Below are 11,613 nucleotides of genomic sequence, written 5' to 3'. Positions count from 1 at the left end.
TGACTTAAATACTAAACATACTTACTACATACATAATAAATAAATCATAATTATTTTGTATAAATATTAAAAGAGTACACTAAGTTAATACTATTAAAATTTTAATAAAAATAATTTTGTGAATATTTCAAAAATATCGTAATACTGGTCTTCTGCATCATTTATTGTTTTTTTCCTAACCTAAACCTTTATAAAAGTAGAGTTTGTGATACTAATTTTTGGATTTGTTAAAATTTGAATACTAAAAAATTTGAGAATTATCATAAAGTTTAAGTATGCTTATATTTTGTGAAGGTTTTTGAATATAAAAATGTATATTTTTGCTTAAAATTTTGTGTTTTTTTCTTACAAATTTGTATTTTTTGCTTACAAATTTGTATTTTTTGCTAAAAAGTTGTATATTTTATAAAACTAAGAAAAAGCATTTGAAAATATTATTATTTTATTATAATAGAATAGTATATATCACTATATAATCCCCCCGGTAAATAAATTTCTAGATATGCTACTGCTATATATTATTATTTTTCCGGTTTCAAATTGAACCGAATTAAAATAGGACACAAATCGATAAATAATAAGATAATGTATTTTGAAAAAAAAACTTATGTAAATATATGGTCCTATAAAAATTATAAATTAATAATTTATATATATGTACATTTCATATAAGAACAAAGAAGCTATTATATTGTTTATTTTATATTCCTAATGGAATTATCTTTATATTTTCATAACATTTGATATATTTTGATGAGATTTGATAAAATCATATCTAAAATCATATTAAAATTCTATAAAACATATTTTATGAACATCAAATAATATAATCAAACCAATATGAATGTCAATTTTCAAAAATCGAATTAATGTATATAAATTAAAATAAAATATTTTTCTTATTTTAGAAAAAAAATATATTTTTGATGTATATAAAATAATAAAATAGTTTATTTTAATGTATATATATTAATTATTTTTTACCAAGGTCATATTATCTTATTCGATGTATATAAAATAACAAAAAACATACCTGAATGTCAATACAAAGGAACATTGTGCCAAGGTCCGTCTAAACTCAAAAATAAGTTGGGTCTGGTTCGGTTTCGGATTTTAATAACCAAACAAAACGAAAAACACAAATATGACCATAATAACCGACAATATTCCATAATATATCTACTTAATTGAATGTGTTGTAAAGTTACTTGTAATATGTATGGAATGTAGTGTAAGAAACTATGACCATATATGTGTGGTCCTATTAACCGTTGTTTAGTATTTGAATGTATGAATAATTAAGAATTGTTGTGTTCAATAAACTGCTTGTAAGTGTTAAAGAAAAAGAAGCTAATACCATAAGTGTTAAAAAAAGAAGCTAATACCATTTGGATTGTTCATCACAAACGAATTTTCTGTTCTTCTTTTACCATAGTCATACTAAATCAATATTAATCGTACTTTAAAATTAAAATATACACTTAAGCAAATTGTGTTAGAAAAAAAGAAAAACTTAAGCAAATAAAAAGGAAGAAAACAGCTGTTATGTTATCTTTATTTAAATGATTGAAGCATGCATGGACCTGTATATGTGAAAGTTATAGTAACATAGAGTCCGATTGGTAACAGCTGTAGCTTCGAAATTGTTGATGTAGAAAATAATCTGTAAATTTTTTACTGTATCTTTAGATTTTGTTGCTGTAGAATTTTATGAAAGCACTAAAAAATTGCTTTTGATATTTTACTCTGCCACTACAAGAAAACATTACACATTTTGACCATTTTTCTGACCAACCAAAATGGTCAAAAATAATTGTGACCATACTCTCACCAATTTGTGATCAATACGAAAAATGGTAAAAAATGGTCAGAATTTATTAACCAAAATATATAGTCAAAAAGTGGTCAGAAAATATATTATATTTTGACCACATTTCTGACCACTCGAAATGGTCAAAAATAGTTATGACCAAATTCTAACCATTCTGTGATGAATAAGAAATATGGTCAGAAAATGGTTAGAACTTTTTAACCGAAAATATAATCAAAAGGTGGTCAGAAAATTTTGACCATATTCTTACCATTTTCTGAGGATATATGTAGTTTAACCTAGATCTTAAATCTACGTTTCTATTAGTTGAAAGACCTCCTCATTCCTTTTCTATTTCTCTGTTTTTTTTTTTTTTCTACTTTGCTAGTTCATCATCATAACCTCTCTTTCTTTTATTGCAGGTCCGGTGGAAATGCTTCAGTGTTACTGCTTTCATCGTTATCCTACTCTACCCTTTTTAAGGTGAGATCCATATTTTGTGTTTAAAGAACTGTTATTTAGTATCATACTTTGTAAATGAGCATAGAACTGAACCTGATTGATATACCTAAATCTGGATTACAGATGTTTGGTTTTTTTTTTTTATAGTCTCATATTAATTTAGTTTTTCAATTGTTCTAATTTATGTTATAATTTTTGTCAAAACACAACTAAGGCAGTTCAGTTTATTGAGACCATGGAGAAAACGAAGACTAAGAAGAACGAAGAAAAACTAAGAAGAACAGAGGAATCGATTGACATGGCACTCCATTTTGTTTCTACTATTGCTTTTTAATATATGTATTCTTTTTTTTAGAACATTTGTTCTCATGTTGCTAAATTTTATTTTCTTCTGTCAAATAAAATAACATTTATTTCATATTTATTCGATTTTCAGTACTTTTTACTATTTTCATGTTATTATTATAATTATTTAACTTAAACAATTACTCTGCTAAACGATTAACTAGTAATCAAAAAAATAAACACAAGGAGTGGTCAGAAACCCATCAGTAAATTGATAACTATTTTTGACCATTTTCTGACGTTTGTTTTTGACGACATTCCCGATCTCTTAATATGGTCAAAAATTTGTGACCACTTTCTGATCATTGTGAATTTCTGACAGAGCTTTTTTGACGATTGTATATGGTCACAAAGTGGTCAGAATATGGTGTTTCTGACCACTTTCTAATGAAATTGAAGGTCAGAAACTGAACTATTTCTTGCAGTGTGCAGAGCACTTTTACAGCTGTAGGTTATTTCAAGAGCTGTAGTTTTAAAAAATAAATTAAAGTTTGATTGCTTTGATTTTGGTGCTTTAGAAATAAATGGGGCTGTGGAGAACACCCACAGCCACTACCAATCACACCCATAAACTGGATAGTTTGAGCTGTAGATGAGATATGGCTGCCTTGGCGATTGTCATTGTTATCTTCTTATCTTTTTTTCTGTCGTACTTTCAAATTAGTTTACTATTTTTTGACATATATACTGTGTATATAGGAAATATATTGGCTGGAGACAAATTAATCACTATTTACTAATGTTTATCGAATTGGATTCTAGTTTAATAAGTTTTGTTAGAAAAGGACTAATTTATGGTGTGGCCTTGGCTTATTCGACAATAGTGTGGGAAAAGGGGGCTCTATTATGAGGGTGAAGATGTGATGTGTGGGAGGATCAGGGGCCTCTATTTTTTCGTTGTTGAGTGTGTACAAACTACGACGCGATTAAAGACAAGCTAATGGCGACGTAATCCCGTTCATGTTAGATTCTTCCTTTTTTGGTAAGTTAAAATGGAGTTTAAGCTAATGCATATCTATTCAAAGTAGTTGAGTTTCGCTTTTAACTTTAATTAACTTGTCGGAGAAGTATATATCACTCAAGTCAGGTGTACTGAATTTTTTGGCGTTCATTCAGATTTATAATTGATAGTTGATACGAACATCGATAAGATTTGTGTCATATACTCATATGTAGATGATTGTTTTAAAAAAATCGAAACCACTTAGCTAGATGTATTTTTCCAAGGCGCTCGGATATAGAATGAGACACAATCATATAATTGGATTTTCGATGATTAAGAAGTTCTGGATTCATAAGTCCATACAATTAACTAGGAAAAAATCCAAATAATTTAATATAATTCTTGTTGGAGAGTAGATGATTCTTAACGTGAATTAAAATGTGATATCAAAATTGCTACATTTTCGGTAATCTAGAAGCTTAACCATTAGCCAAGTCAACGATAGCTAATTGGATTTATACGATAGATATGTCATCTATTCTTAACGGATTAAAGTCAATATTCTTGACGACCCCAAATAAACGAAGATTTAAAACAGACGATATAGTAAACATATAACTAAAAGTATTAGGGTGTGTGATTATCCAAATGATCTCTTTAATTATAGCGTCGGTCGTTAAAAGATCTCGTGCTCGTCGGTTAAAAAAAGCTTGTCGTTTGGGAGCGTCCAAAAGCCACACCATCCGACTAACTTTCACATTCAGAGACGTATTTGTCAAGTACCAAAATCAAATACAAAAAAAAACTATTAGTGAGTAAAATAATTCCATTACAGAAAAAAACATATTTGTTCAACGAAATTTGAAATCATTAACAGAAAAAGAACATCACATAGAACAATCTATTATCCTTTTTGTTCATCTTGGGCTGCAATCAACGGATGGATATAAAGAGTCAAGACAACTTTAAAGCAAGTGATTAAAAGAAACAAGAATAATATTTTCTGTTCGGTTCTTTTTTCTTTCTTTTCACTGTAAAAGTGTTTTATTTCATTTCCTGTTTTTATGTCACTATCATAAGAAACTATAAATTATAAACGCTTTTGGATTCTTGGTATAAATACAAAGAAGATGAAGTGATAGAGTTCAAAAAAGATATATTAAAACAAAGAGAAAATCATGCTGATAAAAAGGATAGAGATTTGTATAGAGCTTCTGAAGATAGGAATGGAGTTCGTCGTACGGGTGGCGGAAGCCGTCCAGATTGCCTGGCGGCAACACCTCAATCACCGTACTCCTATGCCTCCTCCGCCTCTCCTTCCCCATGGCATTTCCACTTCTTACCATTCTCCATTCCTCTTTGGATTTCTCCCTTGAATAATTTTTTTCTTCTTTTATGGAACCATTCTGCTTCTTTCTTTTACTCTCTTTTATTTAATTTGGGTAGACTTTTAGATGTAGGTTTTGTTGATTCTTGTAACTATGTAAATTACTTTACTTTTTTCAATAAGATTTGCAGTTTTCTGTCGAGTTTATTTCTTCCTGATCTCCATTTCTTTTGATTCTATCTTGCAAATAATTTTTTTTTTGTAAAAAATCTTGCAAATAATTTCGAGAATAATATAATAATCAAATGCTCAAAATGGTTAACAAGACGTGCATCGGAAACAATTTTCATGTTCAACCAAATTGCTAAATATTACATGTTCCTTGATAACGATACGTACTTAAGTACTGCACGGCAAGTTATTCAATTAATTACTATATCAATCTTCGATTATCCTTGTACATGCCTTGGGTTTCTGGGTTTGGACTTGGACTTTTTCATATAATTGAGAAAAACAAAATTCTTTACAAAACAAGAGGGTATTTCTTTTAGTTATTTCACACATAATATTGCATTCGAAGCTTAATAATCCTTTTCAAAAAATTTGTATATTTTCACTTTTACAGCTCCCTTTAATTATCATTAAAAAAAATTTGCAGACCTTCCACTATCATAAATTATATCATAACACCTTGAGAAAATATGAATGTTTGTATTGCATATACGTACACATTATTTTAGGCAATTAAGATATAGTATATTAAGTAAAAAAATTGAACAATAATCTTACCCAGCATTATATTTGGTATTGATCAATAATCTTACCCAACATTATATTTGGTATTTATCAATAATCTAATCCAAAAAGTTAATAACGGAGTTTTTTTAATTAACTTTTTACTGTATTGTTACAAAAACAAGAATTTTTAAAAGAGCTTTAGTGGTACACATACATATACAAATGCGTTTAAGGTTAAAAGATTGTGATAAACCATGCGGTCGTATCACCAAGAAAAGAATGATGGCGGTTGTGGGTTCATTCATATTTTCACCGCTGAATTTCAAACTCGTGATCTTTAAAGTAAAGTATCTTTAAGAAAAAAAATGTTTCTTTAAGAAAACTTTTACATCATTAGATGTATACATGTACACTAAAAACATCATAGTTATCCATATCAAACTTGATATCCAAATCAATTTAATGTTGAACTGTATTTAAAACAGTTCTCCAACTAATATATAGAAGCGTAGTTACCATTAATTTCCGTAAAAAGGTATTAGCTATTAAGATTTGGTATTTGTATTGTTTTTAGTTACAGTGAACAGCTTTGTCTTTTACATTTTAGAAAACGAAAAGTTAAGGATGTGAAATTTCTTAACTCCTCGAAAGCGAAGGGTCGGATGGGAACAACACTCAATTATTTAGAGTTGGGGAGAAGCGATGCAACGTACGTAATGCAATTGTCTTTTCTTATCTTATTCTCTTGCTGCGCACACTTTTTAGATGATACAACAATTTATTAAATGAATTATTTTGGACATTGCCTCTTTGTTTGTAGATGTGCCATTGTATCAGACACTTTATGGATCTTGAGAAACAAACTGTGTGATTTGCTCGTGATTAATTAATTACCAATCGCAAAGTTAATAGATATATATAAAGCTCATAAGATAACACAAAGTTTTAAAAACTTGACATACACTCAGTCACCTTGACAATTTTCATGACAATGTTTATAATGTATACTCCTTAATTTCAGTCTAATTATAGTTGTAAAGTAATTTTTTTCGTTTCAAAATAAATATTGTTTTAGAATTTAAAATCTTAATAATAAAATTTTAATTCGTCTTTTTTAGTTAAAATTTACTTAGATGTAAAGATATTGATGTTTTTATTTTGGAAACATGCAAATTTAAATACTTTTTAATCTGTGTATATATTCTATATCGATAATTAAAATAAAACGAAGTAAATGTATAATATTGACAATAAAAATATACTAGTGTGAGGCGCATGCAGTTACAAGTCACGCCGCACAAACATCTCACATTAAATTAGTTGGCTGAAAATTAAACAAACCATCCTGTCGTAATCAATTAAAATTTATTTTTAGAATAATTGTTGAAATTAAGATACGAAGCCACATTAAGTGTACAATTAAAGGACAAAGTGTTGCGAGTAAATTCCTGGGTAATTAGGTCAGAATGTAAATGTTAGATTAAGTATTCTCAAGTCTTAACTTATTCCTAAACAGAGTGTTTAGTTTTTTAAGTATTTTCAAAGGAGTTTTTCACCAAAAACTCTTAATGAAGTATTATATTAATATTTGTTTCAGATATAAAAATTAATACTGATATTTTATTAGTGAACTTTAAAATGGGTAAATTCACAAAAAAAAATCAAATAATAAGTTTTAGAATGGCTTCCTCAATTTTTTCAAAAATCCACTAATGAAACATTTATAATTTTATTGAGAGGTTTTTGTGAAGATTTCATATTATAAATAAATTTGAAGACTGTTTTTTTTTAACACAAAAAAGTTATGTGGACCCGAAGCCATCAATATCTGCAGTTCCACACGAAGAAGGGTACTGAACATGGACGCGACATAGGGTAGATACGGTTTGATATAAAGACAAAGAAACGCTGTATCCATGGTGGTCTTCTAAATTATCACATTTTTTTTAGTGAAGCCATTTTTAGTACAAGCCTTTTTCTTCGTTCGAAGGTTATTTCTGATTATTATTATTGTAGAAAGAAGTGACTTCTCAGATCTCATTAATGTAATACACTGATAATTTACAGTCAAGTATAAATGACAAATATGGATCACGTTGAAAAAGGTTCCAACAAAAGCAAAAAGCAAAAAAAAAAAAAAAAAAAAAACAAAGTTCCAATAAGGCCATCATTATTGGTGGGCAGAGCCCTTAGCTTTTTTTTTTTTTTTTTTTTTTTTGTTCATCAAACACTTAAGGGCACGTAAGGGCAGCCCTTATCTAAGATCCCTCCCTGACTATTTTCTTTCGACTTCAGAGTCTAGATCTGATCCAAGATTTAAAGACCGAGAAACAAGAGAAACCGAGCTAGGACTTATCTGAGAGGTACAAACGATATTATCAACAGGAAAGTGAAAAGTCAAAAACAGAAACAATATGACTTCATGCACAAGGTACCGATGTAGATATCACTTTCTGTGATAGTTATTGTTTGTAGTCCTTCATAATTTGAGATGGTTATGGTATGGTCAGAGCGAAATATTATTGTTGGAACTCACAGAAACTTCCTTGAAGCTCTATATGTTTCAGACACAGCTAATATACCTGCTATATATATACACGTATTAAAGGTTAACGTGGATACACTCACTCTACGTACAACTAATTTGAGGCAAAAGAATAAACAAAACCAATGTGTTAGGTTTTTAATTCCAAGTACCAGTGTACCACAAAGTTGATTAAGCTTTGCATATACGTTGAGTACTCTTATTCACATGTGTAGGATTACGCTTATTGCTTTATGGCAAATCGTAGATGATAAGAGACTACAAATCATATTTAAAACATGTAATTAGTTGGAATAAGAGAGTGAAGACATTTATTTTTGTTTAGAAAGTTTAAAATCTTTATCTACTATCAGAAGTTGTCATTGTACAAATGAATCGACATCGGTAACAAGTTCGTTTCGCTTATCATACATTAATTGTTTTCTTCTTCTTCTTCTTTCGTTTTACAAATTTAGTTCAAGAAGATACAATTGCTTTTTATATAGTCGGTTCTTCTCTCGTTGATGGATATTAGTAGCCAGGAAACATTGGAGGTGGTGGCGATGCGTATTGGTGGCCGACGAAGGGTGGTATGATGAATTCATCACTTGGAGCTGGTGCTTGTGCCAGCGGAGACTCTTTCTTTTCCACCGGTGGCGGCGGCGAGTTAACCGGAGGAGGTGGTGGCGAGTGAACAGGTGGAGGTGGCGAATGGACTGGTGGCGGCGGGGAATGTACCGGTGGTGGTGGTGGTGAAAAGACAGGTGGTGGAGGAGAGTACACAGGCGGAGGTGGTGGGGAGTGGACTGGCGGTGGGGGTGAGAGTGGACGGGAGGTGGCGGAGAGTGAACCGGTGGGGGTGGAGAGTGGACTGGAGGTGGCGGAGAGTGAACCGGTGGTGGAGGAGAGTGAACTGGTGGAGGAGGTGGTGGCGGAGAGTGAACCGGTGGTGGTGGAGAGTGAACTGGTGGAGGAGGTGGTGGCGGAGAGTGAACCGGTGGTGGTGGAGAAAGAACTGGTGGTGGTGGAGAGTGTACCGGCGGTGGAGGAGAGTGAACCGGCGGTGGAGGAGAGTGAACCGGCGGTGGTGGAGAGTGAACCGGTGGTGGTGGAGAGTGAACCGGTGGTGGTGGAGAGTGGACCGGCGGTGGAGGAGAGTGGACCGGCGGTGGAGGAGAGTGAACCGGTGGTGGTGGAGAGTGGACTGGCGGTGGCGGAGAATGTACCGGCGGTGGTGGTGGCGAGTGGACTGGTGGAGGAGGTGGTGGTGGAGAGTAAACTGGTGGTGGTGGTGAAGGAAGAGGAGGAGAGCTTACCGGAGTTGGTGGAGGAGAGAAAACCACCGGAGGTTGGGATTGATGAGGTGGAGGAGGACTGCGTCGCTTACTCACTGGAGATTGATCGAAAGGATCATCCGGCTGGGGTGACTCTTTTGGTGGTTGTGGTTTATGAACCGGTCGAGTTGGAACTGGAGAGGGTTTGTGAACTGGTGATGGTTTGTAAACAGGTGTAGATGGCACTGGCGATGGCTTGTGAACTGGCGTAGTTGGAACTGGCGATGGCTCGTGAACCGGCGTTGGAACTGGCGATGGCTCGTGAGCCGGCGATGTTCTCGACGGAGTAGATGAGCCGCCACCAGCGCATTTGTCCTTGCTACAATCAACCGGACGGTTAATCACAACCGCACATTCCTGGGCGGACCGTTGGTCAGGTCGATGAGGTAAGCAATTACGTGTGTCGTCCAATTCAATCTCCTTCTGACTACCACCTGGTACACACGAACTACCTTGTCCATTGAAATAATTGTAGGAGTAAGTGAAGTTCACCAAATTAGGCAACTTGCAAATGTTATCCGCTACTAATCCAGTCAGTTTATTGTGGGAGATATCAAATTCCTCCACACCCGTTAACCCGACAAAACTTGTCGGGAGACGACCAATGAACGTGTTCTTGCTCGCATCGAAAAGCGTCACATTCGATAGCTTTCCGATTTCAGATGGGAAACAACCGCCCAACTTGTTGTCCATAAAGACAACCTCGTTGAGATTCTTCATGTTTCCAATACTTTTAGGAATACATCCGGTAAATTTATTGTTAGCGAAACTCACAACCGTGGCCGGAGATTCTCCTAGAGATTCAGGAATCGTCGAGGTGAATCTATTGTTGTTCAAGAAAATAGCGTCTAGCTCTTTCTTGAACAGCTCGGAAGGGACTTGACCTTCAAAATCATTGAACCTAAGGTCAATGAATTTAACATCAGGCCATGCAAGAACGACGTCAGGGAAAGGTCCAACAAAACGGTTATTACTGACATCGAATTCATGCATCAGCTTCAACTTCTCAAAACTCTTAGGAATGATACCACAAAACCGGTTAGAATTCAAATGGAACAAAGCAACATCTGTCATCAAACCAAGCTCAGCAGGCAAATGCCCTGCGATATCAGCACCGTTGAGGTCAACACCAGCTACAACTGTGACATCAGGATCATCAAGAGCCGGTGCACAGACCACACCGTTGTAGCCGCACACGTGAGGTCCATGCCAGTTTCCTGTGGTGTTAAACGGGTCTGAAAGAATGCCTTTTTCCAAGCTTGAAGAGCTATGTAAGCTCTTTTAAGCCTTGTGTTTGCAAATGTAGCCTTGAGATCAACCTCGTATTCAATATCATCAGGAAGTTCACCGTTTGCTGGTAATGTCAAGAGCTGTCGCTGCACGATGAAGGCGGCCTCTGTATCGGTTAGGGCAAATGCGACAAAGGAGGAGGACAAAAAGAAGAAGAATAAGAGGAAGATGCAACACACAAAGGAAGGAGGTTTAGCCATGGCTAAAACAGAAACCTTGGAAAAGACCCAAGGCTGTTTATAGAAGGGCATGAGAGGGTTAAAGGAGGATAGAGATGTGTGTTATTAATAACCCAACGTTGCAAGCACCAACGGTTTTTCTTAACATTCTGTGTCTATATTTAGGGGACACTCTTTTGTATTTGAGGATTTTGCTTCATATCCGGAGGATATCAATAATAGAAATTGTGGTTAAAGGAAAAAACAAAATAAGACCTAAGCAGAATCTTGTTGTCAAAAAAAGTTAAGAGAATATCTAAAATGGCTTTGTATCAAAACCCGTCACTGTTATAGGAGACAGCCTTGAAAACGAGTGGTGGCTGATTCTTTAGCGAACATTGCGCAACAACGCAAATCATTTTTGCCTCTCACTGCTTTACGTGTGACACAAGATACGTCCCCTAAGGGGTCACAAGTCACAACTATTATATGCTATGACGCTGTGAAAACTCTGCAGATTCGGGAATCAGGATACCAACAATGCTTGATCCATTGTTTCTCAAGATCCTTCATATCCATATAACAATATATGAGTATATATTTCTCATTCAAAGATCATTTGTAAAGTGAAAGTGGAAGGACGTATCATATTTTCTCATTTCCTTTTACTTGCAAGTTCGTC

General features: G+C 33.9%; 2 protein-coding genes and 1 long non-coding RNA gene across 3 annotated transcripts; 2 read left to right on the top strand and 1 right to left on the bottom strand.

Annotated features, from left to right (window-relative positions):
* Positions 1-2,052: 2,052 nt before the first annotated feature.
* Positions 2,053-2,696, top strand: LOC130510702 (uncharacterized). Its single transcript, XR_008944423.1, has 2 exons — positions 2,053-2,293; positions 2,487-2,696. It is a non-coding gene; the product is annotated as an uncharacterized LOC130510702 (long non-coding RNA).
* Positions 2,697-4,634: 1,938 nt separating this feature from the next.
* Positions 4,635-5,089, top strand: LOC108853146 (uncharacterized). Its single transcript, XM_018626599.2, has one exon. It carries the CDS (start codon positions 4,739-4,741, stop codon positions 4,934-4,936), a length of 198 nt encoding a protein of 65 aa, XP_018482101.1. The 5' UTR covers positions 4,635-4,738; the 3' UTR covers positions 4,937-5,089.
* Positions 5,090-7,923: 2,834 nt separating this feature from the next.
* On the bottom strand, positions 7,924-11,588 carry LOC108854094 (pollen-specific leucine-rich repeat extensin-like protein 4). Its single transcript, XM_018627602.2, is given in 3 exon segments — positions 7,924-8,974; positions 8,977-10,721; positions 10,724-11,588. Coding segments are annotated over 3 exon segments (2,340 nt in total). The 5' UTR covers positions 11,025-11,588; the 3' UTR covers positions 7,924-8,680.
* Between the last annotated feature and the right edge of the window lie 25 nt (positions 11,589-11,613).

Source organism: Raphanus sativus, chromosome 4 (assembly GCF_000801105.2).
Source record: "Raphanus sativus cultivar WK10039 chromosome 4, ASM80110v3, whole genome shotgun sequence".
In the NCBI taxonomy this organism is placed as follows: domain Eukaryota; kingdom Viridiplantae; phylum Streptophyta; class Magnoliopsida; order Brassicales; family Brassicaceae; genus Raphanus; species Raphanus sativus.
This window is presented reverse-complemented; position numbering and strand designations above follow the sequence as displayed.